This window comes from Caretta caretta, chromosome 24, assembly GCF_965140235.1.
Source record: "Caretta caretta isolate rCarCar2 chromosome 24, rCarCar1.hap1, whole genome shotgun sequence".
Lineage (NCBI taxonomy): Eukaryota > Metazoa > Chordata > Testudines > Cheloniidae > Caretta > Caretta caretta.
In genome coordinates this window covers 7,887,849-7,908,564 of record NC_134229.1, presented here as the reverse complement: position 1 = coordinate 7,908,564, position 20,716 = coordinate 7,887,849, and the positions used below count along the sequence as shown (strand labels likewise).

The following is a 20,716-nucleotide window of genomic DNA, read 5'->3' as shown; positions in this document are numbered from 1 at the left end:
CTCTGGGTGCAACAGTAATGGGACTCTGCAGGGGGGTCCAGGTGAAGGTCATTGGGGCTCAGCAAGGCGGTCTATGGGGGGGTCCAGAAGCTGGGGGAGTGGGATGGGGATCCAAGTGCAGCCGGGTGGAGCTCGGATCTGGGTGCAGGTGGCTCGTCAAGGTGATCCAGGTGCAGGGGGAGTGGTGCTCATCGTGGGGAGGGTCAGGGCATGAGGGGGTCTGGATGCATGGGGGTTGGATGGATGGGGAAGCAGGTCCCTCTATAGGAATCCCTCCCACTGCAGCTGAGGAGTGATGGGCGCAGGAAGTGCGGGAGGGGGAGTGTGCAGCGCTTCCTGCAGCTGGAGGAGAAATCTCGGGGTGGGTCTGACCCGGCCCCGCATGCCATGCAGTGGAAGAGAAAGTCCCATCCTCCCCAGCCCAGCCGGCCGACTAGCAGCTGAGCCTAGCGCAAGGGTAGGAGCCACCAGCCAGGTCTTCCCCAGTCCCACCTCCTGCCCCACAGTGATTTACCTCTTGGCTGGCTTCCCTGGGCACCCAGAACATGCTGCTGGGGAGAGTCGCATGACCGCTTTTGTGGCTTCCCTTTGCTTCCCTGTCAGAAAGTCATTTTTCTGAGGGGAAGCAAAGAAATCTGTGGGGAACATAAATTCTGTGCATGCTCAGTGGCGCAGAATTCCCCCAGGAGTAACTACTGCAGGTAGACATCCAGCCAGCACTGCATTTATTATGTGTATTATGGTAGCATCTAGGGACCCCACCCAAGATCAGGATGCCACTCTGCTAGGCACTGTACAAACAGAGTAAGAGACCATGCCCTAAAGAGCTTATCATCTAAACTGACAAGAGACACAGAGAGTTGGGGGAATAGGACAATCCCATACAAGCAGAGTGAATGATGCAATGGTCACAAATGTGCCATACTTTTTTTGTTGGTTTCTCTTTTCTGAAAGGTGGAAGAGGGTTGTTGAGAGGGAATTAGTTAGAGAGGAAGAGGGGGCAACAGGACAAGGGTCAAATGAAAAGGGGAGCAGGGGCAGTGAGACTGAAGTGGGGAGATCAAGGGGATGGATGGAAGGGAGGGGATCATTCCTAGGTACTGCTGGTCTCTGATCCCTCCAGCTGAGCTTCTGGGTGGCCCCTCAGTTTCTTTTGTACCCCAGCTCACATGGGGAGAGGGTGGGAGCTGATGCCCCTGAAACAGGGCTCTTCCCTTCACACTTCTGTGTCTGGGGGTAACCCTAGCTGGGTCTCAGCTCCCCTCTACCCCGTGATATGCCATCATGGGGTTTCTTCACATGGTCCTATTCCCAAAGCATTACAAGAGCGAGAGAGTGACAAGACAGTGCAACATTCAGTCTTTAATCCTTCCTCCCCATATACTGTTCTCAGTCATCAAACAGGCCCTGAAAGTGGAGTTCTCCAAATTCCTGCAAATAATCACACTTTAGTGCCCATATTTATGTAACAAAAACTACCCCCAGACCTCCAGGGTTTTCCACTGCCTCCCACCAGCTTTCTATCTGAGTGCCTTCCACATGTAATTGATAGGAAGAGCAAAGTTCCTAGTGGACTCATACAGAGTCCTGTGCTTCACTCAAATAATTTTTCCCAAGAGTTCCTACAGAAGGGGGTTCTCCCTCTTGCCATATTATTATGCTTATGAATGAGCTCTGGGACCAAGGAAAATACTTTAAAACACATTCGCGTTTTGATGCTGAAAACTACTGAAAAGATGGCCCATTTTAAATAGCCAATTAGTTGTAATTTACCGTACAGCAGAATTTTGCTTCAGTTTTCTATATTCCTGTGGATACGGATTTGTCAATAATTTGCAGAGGGATTTGTACATTCCTGACAGCACATTCATTCATATTTCAGTGGAGTGAGCTAGATGACTGGGATTTAACTGACGAACAGCTATTGTTGCATAGCCTCAGACTTTGCAAATTTTGTAGACGGCATAAACAAGATTTATCTCCCGAACATTTTTTACAGCCAAGACTCCCCTTTCTGCCTCTCGTTCTGCTGTCCACATGAGTTCAGAACAGAAGCTTTCCATTGAATACTGCGCGGCTGAAATGTAGTGAAATGCAGATAAACGCTATGATCAAAACGCTGGATAACAAATGCAATACATCACGGTGTAGCTGCCCAGCATTCTACATGTCGTTCAATATACAATATGCTAAAATATTGCACAGCGGCACGACATACAATATGATAACAGCATTGCACAGCTGCCTAGGAGATGCTGTGCAATATTGCATGGCTGTGACACAGATGGTGCAATACCAGGGCACACCTACACAACAGAACTGTTACAAAATAACGCAGGACTGCCTGGCTGTTATCTGTATTGTCCAGCACAATGCTACACTGCAGGGCTGGGGAAACTATGTGATAACAATTCGGTGCTGCACAACCTGCACCTTGAAGAAAAGGAGGACTTGTGGCACCTTAGAGACTAACCAATTTATTTGAGCATGAGCTTTCGTGAGCTACAGCTCACTTCATCGGATGCATGGCCAAACAACATATGGTACAATACCAGGCAAAGCTGCTCCACGTCAGATACCATGCAATATTCTTCTGTTGCACAGTACAGAATACAAAAAAGAACAGGAGGACTTGTGGCACCTTAGAGACTCACCAATTTATTTGAGCATAAGCTTTCGTGCGCTACAGCTCCCTTCATCGGATGCAAAGGATGTAGCTCACGAAAGCTCATGCTCAAATAAATTGGTGAGTCTCTAAGGTGCCACAAGTCCTCCTGTTCTTTTTGGGGACACAGACTCTCACGGCTGCTCCTCTGAAACCTGGCAGTGCAGAATACGAGGCAATACTGCACCACTTCACCACACACAATGCAAGGTAACCCAGCACACGTGCTGCACATACAAGACAACACAATCCTACCAGGCTTCACAACAATACACCTCTATGACTCCAGTCTTCAGGGGGGTGATTTCTGCATCTGCCATTGGTCGGTGGCGTTGGGGGGGCTGAACAAGCTACCACCATTCCCCCCCCCACGCACACACATCGTCTTATTGGTGTCCTCAGCTGTCAACAAAGAAAAAGAAAGAAAGCAGTCCCAGCCTACAAGTTTGTCTGTACCAGCAGGGACCCACCCCTCTGCAATCCCTATTGGAGGAACAGCCTCTGATTGGGCATTAACAAACACCAGGATAGGTTACCCAGGGTTGGGAAGCTGATGTGTTTCCTCCCCCCTGCTCCAGCTCAACCAGGAAGTAAAGTTTCTATTTTCTCTGGGCTCAGAAGTTTAATACCAGGCAAAGCAGAGGGGAAGGGGGGAGTGGACGAGGCCTCCCAGAAGAGGAGATCAGAGTCACAGGTAAGACTGGGGAAAATCGCCAACGAGGGTTAAATACTTAGGCAGCAACATTAAATAAATGGGAATTTCACTTGTAAATTTCACAGTGGTCTCCTTTAATTTGTAAATTTCATGGGGAGGATTTTTCCCCTCTTAAATTATTTTTTCCCCTGCTGGAATTTAAGTTTTCCTGGCAGAGGTAGTGGGAAGTGTGTGTGTGAGCGCGCGGCGGGTGACTGTGTCTCTTCCCTAGGACACCACCCCCACCCCCAGCATGGAAAGGGGCTGCTGGGAACATCTCCTTCTTTACCTCTTTAAGTTCAGTGCCTGAGCCCAGTTCATTTTCTATAGCTCCTTCCTACCCTAAAAAGAACAGGAGTACTTGTGGCACCTTAGAGACTAACAAATAGTCTCTAAGGTGCCACAAGTACTCCTGTTCATTTTTGCAGATACAGGCTAACATGGCTGCTACTCTGAAACCTTCCTACCCTAACTCGCCTAAGAAACTGGGTCATGGGGTCCCCTCAGCTGTGGAAAGCAAAAGCCCCTTATATGTGAAATGGAGGTGGGCAGGGGAGAGGGTGAGCACGTTCCCTTCTGGCCCTAGAAACTGTAGAGGTGTGAGCTGGGGGTTTGGGGTACTGGCAGGATTAGGCCAAGGTGGGAAGCCCCTCTGGTGTACCTCCATTTCCCCCTCTCCTGCAGGGGTTACTGATTACATTTATCCCTTCCCAAGAGAGGTGGGGGACTCCAGCGAAAGCCATAAGCAGCCAAGCCACAACAGCCTGGCTCCATGAGGCTAGGAAGGATGAAAATCTATGTGAAGACCTAAGTCTCCAGATGGGTCCAAGGTCTGTGCAGGTACCAGGCCATCAGTGGATGTAGAAAGGCGAGCCCCTAGCCTCTTCCCATTCTAGGTGGGACAGACCTTGTCTGCTTGCCTGCTCGGAGATTTTGTTCCTGCATAATCTGGCCTTTTAAACACACAGCACCAGTGCAATGCAGCCACTCCTGCATTGTAAATGCTGCTCAGCAGTGTTGGACTAAGAATATTCCCCTTGTAAAGGGGCAGGGCTGTCCTGGCTGGGATTCCAGCCTTTGGTTCCGTGTAATTTAGTGCCTTTAAGCCATCCTTTCTGGAACCCGTGCACCCATTAACACTTCCTTTCGTTACCCTTGCTAGCTCCTAGTTGTGGGAAAGGATGACGACGCTCATTCACAGAGGGCGGCGTGCTGACGTGGGCAAGAACGCCGACAAGAGGCTGGAGGGTGAGGATGACGACTCGAAAGACAGACACCTGGATGAGGAGGAGTCTGGTGACTCCAAAGATATCCGCCTAACCCTCATGGAGGAGGTGCTGCTCCTGGGACTGAAGGATAAGGAGGTAACGGCTGCCAGCGTTGTAGTTACATGGGCAGTGTCATGGATGGAAGCAACTGCTCCTGGCTTTGCTTGTGGGAAAGTGCTGAAGGGGGCGATACCTGCCCGCTTTGTGGATCCAGAGGCCCTTTTGAAGCAGAACCAGTGCAGTTCCTCAGAGCAAAGGGGTGTAGAAGCACCCTCTGAGTGGCATCAAGCCCAGTGCCACAACAAGGCACGGCTGTGCCGGGGGATATGATGACGAGGCTGGTGGATCCCCAGCTCTTTCTCTCCTGCCCCAGAGGCTGGCTAGATGATCTTCCACGGGGCAGATCTGCTGCTGCTCTACTGCCTGGCAGTGGGAGGGTCTTGTGGCATTTTGGCATCGTGATTGGTTCTTTGCCTGCTTCCTGCCTGACCCTTTTGGGCCTGCTCATTGTATCGGTGCTCTGTTTAGGAAGTAAAGGTGGCCTGGCATAAAGAAGCAAAATGCCTCTCAGCTGTTTTTGCACAAGGCACTTGTGGCAGGGTCCATAGGCAAGAAAGCTGTGAGCCTTTTGGAGAGAGTGGGGCTGGATTATGCTCCCAATACAGTGGGCGGATTCATCCCTGCGCACGAACAGGTGAGAGGCAATTTACACCTATTAAGGGGCCAGTGCAGCCTCAGCAAAGGCTAGGGCTGCCCTAAATGGCACATAGATTTGCCAACCTACCCGTCCACCCTAGTCAGGCCCCCTCCTGTCTCTGGTTCGCCCACACTCTTCAGCAGAACAACCCACCTTGTACACTGGGTTGCTTCAGAGGCACATCTGGCTCTATGCCAGGTTCAGCAGCTACCTGCACCAGGGTTGTTTGTTAATACCGGCTTTGCAGACCCTCTGTGCCAACCTCATTTGTACAAAGGGGCCCTTGGGCAACAGGAAATTGGACCCATTAATTCTTGGCTTTCCCCAATGGTCTCTGAAAAGTGAATTCCTTGCCCCAGAGCACAGGCGTTCTTCTTTCCTCCTGCATTATAACGCCTCATATCTATGCCAAGCAAGATCCCAACAGCTGTTGAACACTCCGTAGTACTTACAAAGAACAGACACGCGTCTCCGTCGCGACCGAAGCAAAATCGAATCTATATTGCAGGTGGAAATGTGCAAACCTGCACGGTACAGGATTTTCTTGGGCTGGGGGGAGTTATTTTCATTTGACAAGCAAGGCCCCTTAAATATATGACACTAACAAAGCCTGACCCTGATGGGAGGAAAAGGTTGCAAGTTCTGGCCCTAAAGCAGGATTAAAATGTCCATATAGCTGCAGGAAATAAATGTTTCCATTATCGAAAAACCCCTCTGGGATGTAACTCAGCAGCTGTTTAGCAGCACACAGAAACGGTGGTCAGAGGTTGGTGGTGGTGTATTTTTAGCACATAACTGAAGAAAAAAATCCAACAACTTTGAAACTACAGGTGGGAGGTTTGTTTGTGTGCAAATGGGTAGCTCTGTCTTCCTGAAAGTTTCCTTCCATCATTTTGTCTGTAATCTTTGCGATACCAGAGCAATGTCAGAAAGGAAATTTGGTCTTGGGGTTAAGCCACTGGGCTGGGACTCAGAAGTGCCTCGAGCTCTGGCTCTGCCACAGATTCCCTGTGTGACCTTTGGGCAAATCACTTAATCTCTCTGTGCCGCAGTTTCCCATCTGTAAAACAGGGATAATGGCATTTTCTCCCACCCTTTGCCTGTCTTGTACACTGGGGATCTGGCCTCTAAGTGCTATCACAATACAAATAATTAAATATTGTTTGATGATAAGCTTTTCTGGGGCAGGGACTGTCTCTCACTGTGTGGCTGTACAGAGCCCACACAGTGAGGCCTCTAGATGCTATTGTAATATAACCAAGGCCCTACTTAATTTGTGATATTGTGGATCCCGCAATATTAGACTTCCACAGCAGGTTTGATTTTAATTAGCTTACTTTGCACAGTCCCACAGTTTTTGCACACATTCTGAGGTTTGCAACACGCACGTTTTTCCCCCATTAGTACAGTAGCACTCCATGTGTCTGAGCTGATAGTGGCCGGGGCTCGGGCTGTCAGCCCTGTGCATTAATGACTGTAATATAGCTGCAGCAAAATGTCTGGTTATCCAAAAAAAAATTAGCAGGCATAACATAATACTTGAGGGTTTATATTGTTCCAGCAATACTTCTTAAACAAATAGGGCTTCTCTGGCTTATCCAAATGTCCTCAATTAATAAAGTTCCATTATTATTTTTCCCTGATTTTTTTTTTTTCCATGTCTTGTCGGCAACTCAGCAACAATTATTTGATAATCATCCCGCGATTCAAGTAGGGCCTTAAATATAACTAAATCATGATGACGAAAGCCAGCTGCTAGACAGCTTCCCCTCTGCTGTGAGATCTACTGGTCAGGGTGACCCTTGTGCACCCCTTCACCTGGATCTGTAGCGATTCTAGCACAAGGTGTTCAGTACTTTAGTAGTTGTTATTAGTTCATCTCACTGAAGCAACAGATCTCTTCTGCCTGCCTGCAGTCAGGTGCCATTTAAAATCATTAGACTGTACCCTTTGTGTTCAGCGCCGCCGGGAGCGGCTTCTTGCTATGGAATGGGGCGGTGCAGCGTCTTTGAAAGGAACGCTTTGGAACTTCTGGCTGCAATGCTCCTGAGAAGGGCTGTCTGTGTTTGTGGCTGCTAACGTGGTAACCAGATGTCTGAGACTGTTCCAACCAGTGGCGCGGGTTGACTTTCGGTTTGCACAGGGGGTCAGGCAAGAGACTGGGGGTCGGGACTCCTGGGTTCCGTTTCCAGCTCTGCCAAACAAAATCGGGTCCCCGTTGTGTTTTGGTGCTGTACAGGCACCTAGTTAAATACAGTTCCCCGCCCTGTGGGGCTTAGACTCTGAGGCCAAGATCCTGTCCTTGTGCCTAAATTTGCATTTGAAATCCGTGGGGTTACTCGTGTGGGTAAGGTTGAGTATGTGCCATGTTGCCAGCCCTAAGTGTGCAAAAATCATGAGTCAGGCCCACCCGAAATCAAGATTGTCTTAAAAATCTTCTGACGTTTTCAGGCATCTCTCTGCAGCCCCGAGGGCTGGAAATATTTTTTTTCCCCTCTATTACTTGAAAGGAAGCTGCTTTTTTATTTTATATATTTATGTTTAAAAAGTACCAGCTACATGAGACTCGAAAATCACCGCTGAGTGAGATGCATACATCTTTGCTGAATTTGGGTATTCACCTGGGGCACGGGACTGGAAGGGGTCTCCTAGTTATTGTCATCCCTTCTATCACAGGCAACCACATCTTGTGTTCCCACTTATAAACCTATCGGGCTCTGTCTTCGCACTAGCTAGGTTTCAGAGTAGCAGCCGTGTTAGTCTGTATCCACAAAAAGAAAAGGAGGACTTGTGGCACCTTAGAGACTAACAAATTTATTTGAGCATAAGCTTTCATGAGCGACAGCTCACTTCATTGGATGCATGCAGTGGAAAGTGAGCTGTCGCTCATGAAAGCTTATGCTCAAATAAATTTGTTAGTCTCTAAGGTGCCACAAGTCCTCCTTTTCTTTTTACTAGCTAGGTTGTTTGTGTCTTCCCTCTGCCCTCTCCGGTCCTCCTGGGAAGCTGTTTCAGCACCTCCTTCTTCTCATGGTTACAAACCTTTTACATTTACTCTTGCCCATTTGATTCCCATTTGTCCTTGTGCCGGCAGTGTCCTTCCATAGCTCTTCTCATTCCCTGAGTAAAACAGCCATGGATTCCTCTGCTGGACACGTGTCTCTCTGCTCACAAGTCTCGAGGGGTGGCTCTTTGTGACTGCATTTCAGGTGGGTTGTTCTGCCGGACTGGTACGTCCGTCTTCAGGCTGCCATTGCTGCGGCCTTTCAGCTACTGTTTTATTGGTTCCCAAGAGGTGAAAGGTGCTGATTTAACAGCCCTTCGATTAGAAGGGCAAATGCAACATGGACAACCAGCTTCCCTGCCCGTGTGTCTTGACCCTGATCTGGAGGGGAGTCGGTTCTTGGCCCCTCTACGGAGATGGCCAGTTGTGGGGATGGCTTTCTGTGACGTAGACAACTGGGCTACCAGGGACTGGACTGAGACACAGCCAAGCTCCGTTCCGGCTTAACATCTGGGAACTAGCTTTGCCATTTGACGCTCCCCACAGTAAGCTGCTGACCTAGAAGTGAACAGTTGCAAACCCTGTTACTGAGTTGTCTGCTCCCTTGGATCGATTCTTCTTGATGTCTCAGGTACTTATCTGGCCCCATCACCGTAATATCTGATCCCCTCATCATGCACCCACCACGAGGCAGGGCAGCGCTGTTATTCCCATTGTACAGCTGGGAAAACTGAAGCACAAAGTGGCTAAGGGACTTGACCAGAGTCACACAGGGAGTGTGTGGCAGAGCAGGAAATTGAAACCAGGTCTCCTGAATTCCAGGCTAGCACACTCACCACTAGGCCATCCTTCCTCCTAGCCTGAAGAGAGTATATTTTCAGAGTTTGTTGGGTGTAATGCATTGCTCTCAGCACTGAAATAATAACCCCTAGCTCTTCCATAATGCTTCTTAACCCTAGGTATTAAAGGAGGTCAGGATCATTCTCCCCATTTTATGGATGGGGAAACTGAGGCACAGAGCGGGGGAGGTGACTTGCCAGGGTCAGGCCAGTGGCAGAGCCAGGAACAAAACCCAGGTCTCCTGAGTCCTACTCCGGTGCCCTATCCACTCGGTCATACTGCCTCCTGGGTCCTCCAAACTGAGCCCATGTAAAACAAGGGGGCTAATTTTCAGAGGTGCTGAGCACCCGCTGTTCCCGGTAACTTCAGTAGCAGTCAGCTTCTGGAAATCAAGCTGCGGGGTTATCCTGGTTTTGCAATATCTCAGTTACACGTGGCTCGCGGACATGGGCCTGCTGCCAGTGCTGTATACGTGAGCAGGCGGTGCTGATATGAGGCGCTGCCCGATCAAACGGTGACACTGCCTCTGGTTCAATAGCACCAATAAAATCTCAGGGTTGCTAATCCAAGTAGGATGTTGTAGGCAAGTTGTAGGCAAGCAGGGAGGACGTTGTAGGCAAGCAGGGTGATAAGCCGGATGTTGGGGATAACCTCGCAAATATTTGAGAGCCACTCAGGTACAAATGTAATTTGAGCAGTGCAGTGACCTTTCATTCTTTTTAACTCTTTTGGTACCAAATCCTTTAGCTTCAGCTTGATGTAGGTATCTTTAAACGAGGTTCTGAACCGTTTTTGAATCATGAACCCACAATCCTTCCCCCCCCCCCTTTTTAAACTTGGATTGCTCTTTCCCCTCGCCCCCTTACAAAATGGGACTGTCTAGTGTAATCTAGATGGACCTGGGGTCATTAATACATAAAGGGGATTCTGCGTTAAATAAATCAGTCTTTTGACCCTGCTGTCCAACTGTGCCTAGGCTGGGAAATATTGTCGAAGCACATATCTTAATATCCACAACATTTGCAGGACAGAATCTCTTTCAGCGTTGATGAGTGTTCCTGGGCATTGTGATCCTGGGCACCAGGTCACATTAGGAGCTCTTGCAACAGCCATAGAGAGCAGTGTATTGTGGTAGCTATCCCAGCATGCAAGTGGCTGCAACATGCTTTTCAAATGCGGGGGAGGGCGGGTGGAGTGTGACAGGGAGTGTGTTGTGTGTATGTGGGGGGAGAGAAAGTGGGTTTTTGGGGGGGCTGAGAGCATGTCAGCATGCTGTCTTGTAAGTTCAGACAGCAGCAGACCCCCCTCGCTCTCTCACACGCAGCATTCCACACTAATGGTTGCTTTGTCTCGGAGCAGATAAGCAACTGGCTGTCAGAAACAGAGCTTTCAAAGGGCATATGCGCATTCCTTATGTTCATTCCTGCAGCGATTCCAAAACAATGAGAAGAGTGGCCGCTTGACTTAAGTGGATTATGGGACGTTTCTGGAGGCTGATCAAAGCGCAGTAATGCAACACCTCATCCAGGCTGACCCCCGGGTGTTTCAGCCAAGGCGCAGCAAGCGTTAATCTTCTCGCCGAGGTGGAGTACCAGCAGCGCTGTAGCCCTACGTGCCTTGCCAGTGTGGACGGGTAGCAAGCTAGGGCGCCCGGGGCTGCTTTAACGCGCAAGTGTACCAAGCCCTTTAGCTGTCTTCACCCCATTGCTCAAAGGTGTGGGTTTTTCACAGCCCCGAGCCCAGTTGCTGGGTTGAGCTAATTTTCTAGTGTAGACCAGTCTTAAGAAACTCTGTTATCCTCTCCTCTGATGTCAGGGATGAAAACCGGAGCTGGTCTTTCCTAATTAATGGCTCATTCAAACTGGTTCTTGCAACACTGCTGTTCTGTAGGGATGTGGCATTGTCTCTTGAGTTAATGTTTTATAGAATGGCTGGAAGATGAATCAGAAAGGGGCCAAGTCCTAGGCAGCTAACAATGCCATTGGGCTGGGTGGGGGGACTTCTTGCTGTGAAATTCTTCCTCCTTCCTGTTTTTAAATTGGCTGGTGCAGGTGGTTCTCACCCACCCCACCCTATAAATATTCCTGGAACCCAAGTGCCAGGGGGGTGGGCTAGACTGTAGCCCTGATGCTGATAAGCTCTTGCAAGCAGCTTTCTACAGTGTGGTGAAAAGGGGACCCCCTGGCGATGGATCAGACCGTTCTGTGTTTTGCATGTTGTGCCTTGATAGTCTTCTCCTCGTTCTCAAAGAAAAGGCAGAAACCGTGTGCTCCAGCAGCCCTGGCACCTGACTGAGAGTCCTGAGTTTAGGTTGGGCCCTGCAGCGCGCCGGTGGCAGGCCCTCACTCGCTCCGGGTGTCTTCGGCACTGAAGGTCCCGCCGCCGAGGTGCCGCCAAAGACCCGGAGCGAGTGAAGGTCCCACCGCCGAAGACCCGGAGCGCTGCCAGCTGAGTAAAAGCGCCGCAGCAGGGGAACATTTACAAGGCACCAACGCCTTGACAAGGCGCCACTTGTGCTCAGTGGGGGAGCGGCCGCTCCCCCACCCCAGCTACGCCACTGACTGGAATAAATTGCCCAGGGAGGATTTTAAGAGCAGGTTGGACAAACACCTGTCAGGGATGGTCTAGATCAGAAGTGGGCAAACTACGGCCCGGGGGCCGCATCCAGCCGCGGGACCGTCCTGCCCGGCCCCTGAGCTCCCGGCTGGGGAGACTACCCCCGGCCCCTCCCCCACTGTCGCCCCTCCCCCGCAGCCCCAGCACGCCGCGCTCTGGCCCGCTGCTCCTCTCGGCAGCGCGGGCGGGGGGGCTGTGAGCTCCTGCTGCTTTGAGCAGCATCGTAAGGAGGTTGGGGACCGGGGGGGTTGGATACGGGGCAGGGAGACCCGGGACGCAGTCTGGGGACAGGGAGCAGTTGGATAGGGGGTGGGAGTCCCGGGGGGGCTGTCAGGGGGCCGGAGTGTGGATAAGGGTCGGGGCAGTCAGGAGACAGGGAGCCGGGGGTTTGGATAGGGGGTGGGGTCCTAGGGAGTGGGGTCCCAGGAGGGGGTGGTCAGGGGACAAGGAGCAGGGGGGGTTGGATAGGTCGGGGGTTCTGAGGGGGGCGGGAAGTGGGAGGGGGCGGATAGGAGGCAGGGCCAGGCTGTTTGGGGAGGCACAGCCTTCCCTACCCGGCCCTCTGTACAGTTTCGCAACGCCGATGTGGCCCTCAGGCCAAAAAGTTTGCCCACCCCTGGTCTAGATAATACTTAGTCCTGCCTTGAGTGCAGGGGACTGGACTAGATGACCTCTCGAGGTCCCTTCCAGTTCTGTGATTCTCTGACACCTGTTTTCTATGCCCTGCTCTGCGACTAACTCATTGCGTGGCATTGAGCAAGTCACTTCCCCACTGTGCACCTCGGTTTCCCTATTTGTACCAAATGGAGACTAAAAGTTACCCACTTTTGGTTAAAATGCTCTGAGTTGAGCCCGTCAGGAACTTTTCAGCAAAATGGTTTTTGTCGCAAAATGCCCATTTGTGAAAACCAAAACTTTTTGAGGAAACATATTGGTTTGGATGAAACGTTTGTCAGGAACGTTTCTGGGATCCATGATGGAATTTCTGGTCAACGTTTGTGTGTGTATGCGCGTGAGAGAGAGTGAAGTAGAGAGATTCTAGAATGGCCAGTAATCTGGAGATTGGGGGATGCACTGGGGATGTGGAAGACCCAGGTTTAAATTCCTGCTCTGCTTGATTTGGACCAGGGACTTGAACCTGGGTCTCTCATATCCTAAGTGAGTGCCGTAATCACTAGGCAGTTGGCTATTCGGCTGTCATTTCTCTTTTTTCTCCCCCCCCCCTCCCCCCGGCCCCAAAAATCAAATTTGCAAGATCTTGGTTTTATTCCTCATCGGAATGGAAACAAATGTCAAAACCTCAATATTTCCTGAAATAGAATTCTTGTTTTCTGGCCAGCCCTTGTTTTGAAGTGTATTCAGCACACAGGATACTTCTGAATCATATCTTGGGTGGGTTTCATGGTAGGCTAAGAATATAGAGGGTCCACTTTGACCAGAGTTGAAAGAACCCAGCTTGACTCTCAGATCCTGGTTGAATCTGATGTGCCAGCAGGAAGAACAACCATCTCTTTGCCTTTAAAGTGCTCCAGCTTCATATGGAGTCCTTGAGGGACGATAAAGATGCAGTCTAAAGTTTAGGGGAAAGTTTTGACCAAAACCAGGCGTGTGTGGGGGAGGAGGGAGAGGTTGGTGGTAGGAGAAATAAAATGTTGCCCATTTTCTGTCTGGAAGCCCCATGACACCATTTTGTTTTCTTCCAGCTTCACTAGATCTCTTTGTCTCAGATCCAATCCATCTGGGGGTAGGCAATCAGTCTGGCATTTATAATCTGAAACCAAATCTGGACAGAATTCTAAAGGTTGCAAATATCCTGCTTTAAAAAGAAAGGGTGAACTTGAAACCCTTTTCTGGAGAGCAAAAACTTGCGTGGTTAAAAGGAGAGTTTCTTTTGTAGAAAGCACCCAGCAGATCCTCTGAACTCTTGATTCCTGCTTTGTTTGATCCCTTGCCACAAGGAAATGAAGAAAGCAAATAAAGGTTCACTTTTTATTTTATTGTTTGATTGTTCTGCCCTGCCAAACACACCCAGTGCATGTGTCAAGGCTTGCTGTATAAATAGATGTTTGGAGTTATGGATTAACCCTTTGTAGGCTGCAGAACGGTGCATTTTTTTTTTAAAAAAAATCTGTATACTTTTTAAAAATTATTATTCCATTTCTAATCCTCAAAACTTGGCATCTGTGGGGCTTATTCATCTTTCCCTAATGATCCATTTGGAGCTGAGAGGCCTGAAAGCTGGTTAGATGCTGTTTCAGGCCTTACACCTCCTGCCCCCGGTTCTGCAAATACTTTTATGTGCTTGTTCAGCTTTAGGGATTGGTGCAATATCTGTTGAAGTCTATGGCAAAGCTCCTGTTGACATCTGTGGTTAGGATCAGGCTCATTGCCGCAGGTGAAGCACGCGCACAAATATCTGCCCATTTTTAAATCTTTGTTGGATATTTTTTCCAAAAGCTCTGCTCTAGGAATTATTTTGGGGCAGTTCTCTGGCCTGTGCCATGCAGGAGCTCAGACTAGGGATCACCACGGTGCCTTCTGGCTGTTGAACCTATGAATCTATCTGCAGGATTGGGGCCTTCGTGGGTCAGGGACTGCAACCAAGACACTTTCCGGGATTTGAATGGGTCTCCCAGAAAACAGTGACCTGGCTGGTTTTAAAATATTTGATTTCCCTCATTGTGCTCAGCTGATCTGTCTCCTCAGCTAGAGGTAGTGAAAGAAAATTCCTCTTGATTTTTTTGACACTTCTCCCTTGGTGACTTCTGTGAGCAGTGTCTTAGCTTTTGGAGGACAGGCGACTAAGGATTCAGAGTTCAGGATGTCTTGTTCATGGGCCTTTTCCCTGTGTCTGTGTTATAGTGTGACTATGGTATATTGCATTTCCCATACTCCTCTGTTCAGTTGACACTAAACTTTTAAGGCTGGGTCTGATCTGAAGCGATCTGGTTTAATGGTATCATCTAGTGGGTAGAACACTGGACTGGGAGCAGGGAGGCAAGGTCCCTCTGTTTCTCTTCCTGCCCCCTTTGACCTGTTCCAGGCAAGGACTCTCTCTCCCTAAGTGTCCGTACATCACCTTCCGCAAAAGGGCCAGGATCTGGCTGGCGACTCTAGGTCCTACTCTAATTATGATGCTGAAGAAAGGATGAGTGGCAGGTGTTTGATGCGTCTCAGGATCGGGCCCTTTGCTATTAAATTGGGGGGGACGGGACATTATTCAACACCCCTTGAGCTAGGCTGAAATGTGCCCTGGTGTAGAGGCCTTTGCATCACTTACCCACTCCGAGTAGGGCTCTGGCGGGTGCATGGAACTTGGTGCTGAAAAGGGTGAATTTTGTACAGTCTGAATGACTGTGTCTCATAGCTATAATGTATGGAGGGTTGGTGATGGAGTGCATTAGAGAACTGAGAGAGTGACTATAAACCGATACACAGAACCAGATCCTCAGCTGGTGTAAATCAGTGTGGCTCCACTGATTTCAATAGAGCTGTGTCAGTTTACTTGAGCTGAGGATCTGGCCCCTCGAGCGCTCGCCCCGCCCCGCCCCGTGATCGAAATGCAGCCACTTCTAGGGTGGAAGGCAGCAGCTGTTTAACAGCATGCCGCCACGCTGCCCAACAATTTCAGAAGTTCCCATCCCAAGCGAGCAAGTAATGGACTTGGTGGATTTAAGCAGGCAGAATGTAATTAACCAGAGTGCAATCCGGGCAGGACACTAGGGAGAGTGCTGTTATCTAAACCTTCCTGGAAGTCTCTTCAAAGATGTACACCTTGGGCTTAAAGATAAAGCTGCAGACAGCCAGGAGCGCTCTTACGACAGGGCTTACAAGCAATTTCTGATTACAGCTAATTGTTCGGCATGCATGTCTGAAGTTGTCAGGGCTTTAATGTTTTCCTGAGCGGCCTCATTATTCAGAAATCTCGTTAAGCTCTGGGAAAGCTAGTTTGATGGAAAACGGTTACTGCTCCTTGGTTAGTTCTCGTGCCAGCCGCTGACCCAGTTCTAGTTCATCATGAAAAGGGCGGATGGTGTGTTTCTGGCATGTTTCCCCATGGGTTTAATGCGGATGGGGAAGAATTGGCGGGGGGCAGGCAAACGGGGCCAAGCAATGACACCATTACAGTTAGATACTCTGTGTCTCTCTCTCGTTGTCTTCTCCCCCCTCCCCTCACCATGCTGAAAGCAATGTCCCTTATGGGAAAAGGTCCTGTAGAATTTCCTACGGGTCCTAACTCTTTCAAACCTATAGAACTGCACTGAGACTTGTGCTCTGTAGTGGGTTTATTTGATATTTTTTTTTCCCTATTGTGGCGAATAAAATTCTCTATAGGGTCACATCCAAAGGCGACGGAAACCTTAACATCTGTCTCTCAACTCTTTTCCACGGTGGGGTGTTTGCTCACAAACCCCTCTCTCAAATGTTGACTAGTCCCAGAATTGCAGAAGCATGAAACTTATTTATGTTACAGTAGCTCCCCTGAGATCAAGGCCCTGTTCGCATAGTATGAGACCATCCTTGATATGTACCGACTAGGTGGGAAGGGGAACAGAGGCAAAGTGACTTGCCCAAGGTCATCTGACAGCTCAGTGGCAGAGTGAGAATAGAACCCAGGAGTCTGAGTCGTAGTCCAGTACTGCTGCAGGGCTCTGCTCTGAGCCGGTTTGGCAGGCCAGTGTGGGCTGCAGTCAGATTCGTTTTCAAAACTCTTACTCAACTCCTAGGCTAGGTGTCCGAGGCCGGGGCTGACGCAAACTTCCCGTCCGCTCTGCCAACAACAAACACCTGGACGTGCTAGAAGAAAGCCGCATTACAGCGGTCATTTGCTCTGTGAAGCAGGAAGTAGGTGCTGCTGGAACCCGAGCCAGCTGGCGAAGGGCATGTGATGTGCTGCTCAGGGTTGATATTGGAAGGATCGGCTCTGTGAGGCAAACGACAGATTGCTGGCCCAACCCTTGAACGCTGTGCTGGCCAAGTCTCATTAACTGAGCAGATCTGGCCTTTGGTAGGCTATGTACAAGCTATAGCTTACGTCGGTATAAGTGACGTCGCTCAGGGGTGTGAATAAGCTGGATTTGCAGGTGCTCGGCGTCTCTGAAAATCGGGCACCGTTGTCCATTTTGGGGGGGTGCCTAGCATTGCTCTGGTGCCATCATACAAAAAAAGCCGCTTTCAGACAATTGCAGGCTGGACAGACTGGGCTTTTGCTGGGAGAGGGGCCCTGGCATTTCAGAACCGCTGGCTGTTCTGTCTTTCCTCTCGACTCCGCGCGCTCCTGAGGGCTCTCGAAGCAAAGAGCATCCCAGCTGCACCACCTGGCCCCCTAGGGAACAAACATTGCAGTGGTTCCCATGCTGTAGGGGCAGTGGGGTTAGAACTCGGACCCTCCTGCTCCAAAGGGCAGGCCTTTGCCACTCCGTAGCTGGAACTGGACTGGCTCTGCCGCTGGCCTGCTGGGTGACCTGGGGGCAAGTCGTTTCCCGGCTCTGTGCCTCAGTTTCCCCCCTCCGTAAAATGGGGCTGCTGATCCTCACCCCCAGGGCTCTGAGATCTGCTGATGGAAAGGGCTCGGTGGTGCTATTATCACTAGCTGTTAGAAGCAAAGGGCCTTGAGCTGCCTTCAGTTCCTCGGAGGGGTGGGTGGGACACAAAGAAGCTGTAGCAACCTCTTGACGACTCCGTCCCACGAGGGTTCCTCTGTCTCTAAGCTGGTGGCGTTCCTCCCCTCCTCAGGGCTATACGTCCTTCTGGAACGACTGCATCTCCTCGGGCCTGCGTGGCGGCATTCTCATCGAGTTGGCGCTGCGTGGACGCATCCAGCTGGAGCCGCTCACCATGAGGAAGAAGAGGCTGCTGGACAGAAAGGTACCCTGCCTGGGGGGGTTGGTCTCTGTGCCTGTTGGGCCAACAAGCAGGACAAGGCCCTTAGCCTTGGGGAGATCCCCTCCTGCTACCTTTTCAGACCCATGGGGCCTGATTCCCCACTGCCCTGCAGCCCAGCGTGACGTGGCTACAGAACGCCGCCATCCCACTTTGGGAGTGTTCTGCGCCCGTGTCAACGACGGCACGGGGCAATGGAGAATCCAGCCCATTTACGCTGGCTCTGATCAGCGCCGCAGGGGTAAATCTGAAGTTGCTCCATGGAAAGCGATGGAGTAACTCTAGATTTACAGCGGGGTAGGGGTCGGGGCGCTGTGTGGATTGGGCCCCGCGTCCGGTCTGTGGGTTTGGAGGAAGAACGCAACAGAGAGGCCGGGACGGGGAGGCCGCGAGGTAGGCAGTTGGGTCAGATGTGGGGAATGAGCCAGGCCTGTCGTTGTCTGGAGGGAAGTGGGGAGGCATCTCTCTCCTTCCCATGCCTCCGGAATAACGACTGTTTGCACGGACAATGGCAGCTTATGTCCAGATGGATGTCTCAGGTGCGCCTGTGGCCTCTGTCTCCATAACGCCTGAGCACTCAGTTATTAATGCATTTATCCTCATGCATCCCTGGGAGGCAGGGCAGGGCTGTCATCCCCAGTACAGAGATGGGAAAACTGAGGCACAGAGCGGTGAAGTGACTGGGCCAAGGAGTCTGTGGCAGAGCAGGCGTGATGGGATCCCCGGGGTGCAGCCTGGGACTGTGAGACCGCTGTGCCCCCTGAACTCTCCAGCCTGGGCTGTCTCTCACAACGCTTTGCTAGTGACAAGCAGCAAAACCCTCCAGGTGCTGTGATCACTCAGCACAACAGCATGAGCCCCACACCCAGCTAGATTGCATGGATGCTCCCAGAACTATTCATGAATCACACAGAGAAAGGCGCCAGCCAAATCCCCCCAGCTTCCAGCACCTCGGGAACATACTGTCTTGCACTGCAAATTTATTAAATGGTTCACCACTTCATCAGTGGAAAGTGGATATACCCCAGCCTTTGTAAACCTGAGCAAACACCCTTACCAAACCCTTCCGGCAAACACACTGGCAAAGATAAACAGTTAAACACATTTATTGACTACAAAGGATAGATTTTTAAGTGATTATAAGTTATAGGCAAAAAGTCAGAATGGTTACTAAAATAAAATATATAAGCATGCAGTCTAAACTCTCAACCCTATTAGACTGGGTAAAATCTAAATTAAGCAGGTTTTCTCCCCCCACTGGATATTGTAGTCCGTAATATACAAGTTTGTCCCTTAAATCTGGCCCAGTCTCCTCTGTTGGAGTCTTCTGAGTGTCCTTGTTGCTTGCAGCATAGGTGGGGGAAGGAGAAAGGCCAAGCACGGGGCCCCTGTGTTCTGTTTTATACCCTCAGTCCACATGTTTGGAGAACACAAGTCCAGGCATGTCTGGTGGGCATTGCTGAGTCCCCAGGGCAGGTTGAACAATTCCCATGGTGTGGCCTCATGCAGGTGAGTCATTGCACTGTAACTCCCTTGCTGGACAAGGCTATTGATAGTTGTTTGACACGCACCCGGGCGCTTTGGTTGGTTACTTTCCTTGCTGTTGTCTCTAGGGAGCTAATATCAGGCTGATTCCCCAACTTACACCACGTCTTACTGACAACGATACAACAAAATCTCGTAACTTCCTATGCACTAATGACATAGAACAGTGACTTTCACCAGATCATTACCTTTCCCCTGATACCTTACATAGCTTGATTTATATGCACAATCACAATTACGTATAACTGAGGGATATGGGGGCTACAGGGTGCTCCCCAAGGTATAGAATGTCACAGCAGGGAACTGTTCTAGCTTTGGAGAGCCGGGTTCTCTAACCATTGGACCATTCTTCCTCTTAGCGCATAGGCCTGATGTTCCTTTCACTCACACGGTTGTAACTCCATTAGTCTGGCGTAACTCTGATGTCTGCTGGCTTTGAGCCTGTGCCTGTGTTCAGAGTTGCACGCGGTTTAACTGAATCTGTATGAGGACATTCCAGAGCCGGGAATAGAACCTAGGTGTCCTGATGCCCCGCCCTGTGCTCTATCCACTAGACAATCCCTCATTGCTTCAGTGGGGCTAAGAGTCCCTTGTAACGTCACATGGGCTGTAGCAGTGTCCTATCCTCTGTGGATTGGGCCCAGCGTGGGGCACGTAGCCCATACAGCACAGTGGGTTACATGTGCCCTGGCGTCTCCCTTGGTCTTGGTCAAAGATGCTTCCTGGGCTTCTCCCGTTAGAACCAGTTTCAAAGCTCCCAGCCAAAGCAGGATCAGGCCATGTCAGGCTGGCGAGCTCTTACAGATCGTCCTGGGACAGAGGGACGGCGACCAGTCCAGGATCCAGCCTCGAGCAGTGTGTCTTTCTTTGTCCTCCTAGGTGCTCTTAAAGTCAGACACCCCGACCGGCGACGTCCTGCTTGACGAGACCCTCAAGCACATCAAAGCCACAGAGCCTGCAGAGACAGTCCAGTCATGGATAGAGCTGCTCACAGGTACAATGGCCTGGTCTCGAATGGAGCCTCCTCCGCTTCCTGGTGGCCTGCTCTGCAATGAGCCACTTTCTGTGTCCCCCTGGCTTGTTCCTGCTTGATCGCCTAAGACAGGGGTGGGCACACTACGGCCTGCAGGTTGGATCCGGCCCACCAGCCATTTTAATCCGGCCCTCAAGCTCCTGCTGGAGAGCGGGGTCTGGGGCTTGCCCCGCTCCAGTGCTCCAGCTGGGGAGCAGGGACAGGGGGCCACTCCTCACGGCTTCCAGAATCGGTGGCATGTCCCCCACTTCAGCTCCTACGCATAGGGGCAGCCAGGGGCCTCTGCTTTGTACACTGTCCCTGCCCCAAGCACTGCCCCTGCAGCTCCTATTGACCAGGAACTGCAGCCAATGGGAGCTGCAGGGGCGGTGCCTGCAGACGGGGCAGCGCACAGAGCCACCTGGCCACGTTTCCGAGTGGGAGAAGGGACATGCCGCTGCTTCCGGGAGCCTCTTGAGGTAAGCGCTGCCC

The 20,716-nt window shown here is 50.7% G+C and overlaps 1 protein-coding gene and 1 long non-coding RNA gene across 2 annotated transcripts in view; one reads left to right on the top strand and one right to left on the bottom strand.

Annotated features, from left to right (window-relative positions):
- Nucleotides 1-3,207: 3,207 nt before the first annotated feature.
- GOLPH3L (golgi phosphoprotein 3 like) overlaps nucleotides 3,208-20,716 on the top strand; it is a 25,227-nt gene continuing 7,718 nt past the window's right edge. Inside the window, exons 1-4 of the mRNA XM_048828346.2 lie at nucleotides 3,208-3,359; nucleotides 4,522-4,723; nucleotides 17,521-17,652; nucleotides 20,092-20,206. Coding sequence (XP_048684303.1) covers nucleotides 4,541-4,723; nucleotides 17,521-17,652; nucleotides 20,092-20,206 — 430 coding nt within the window. The 5' untranslated portion in view covers nucleotides 3,208-3,359; nucleotides 4,522-4,540. The remainder of the gene's footprint in view (nucleotides 3,360-4,521; nucleotides 4,724-17,520; nucleotides 17,653-20,091; nucleotides 20,207-20,716) is intronic.
- The window catches only part of LOC125625825 (uncharacterized), a 22,513-nt gene continuing 20,579 nt past the window's right edge, over nucleotides 18,783-20,716 (bottom strand). Inside the window, exon 3 of the long non-coding RNA XR_007353642.2 lies at nucleotides 18,783-20,167. This is a non-coding gene — a long non-coding RNA (uncharacterized LOC125625825). The remainder of the gene's footprint in view (nucleotides 20,168-20,716) is intronic.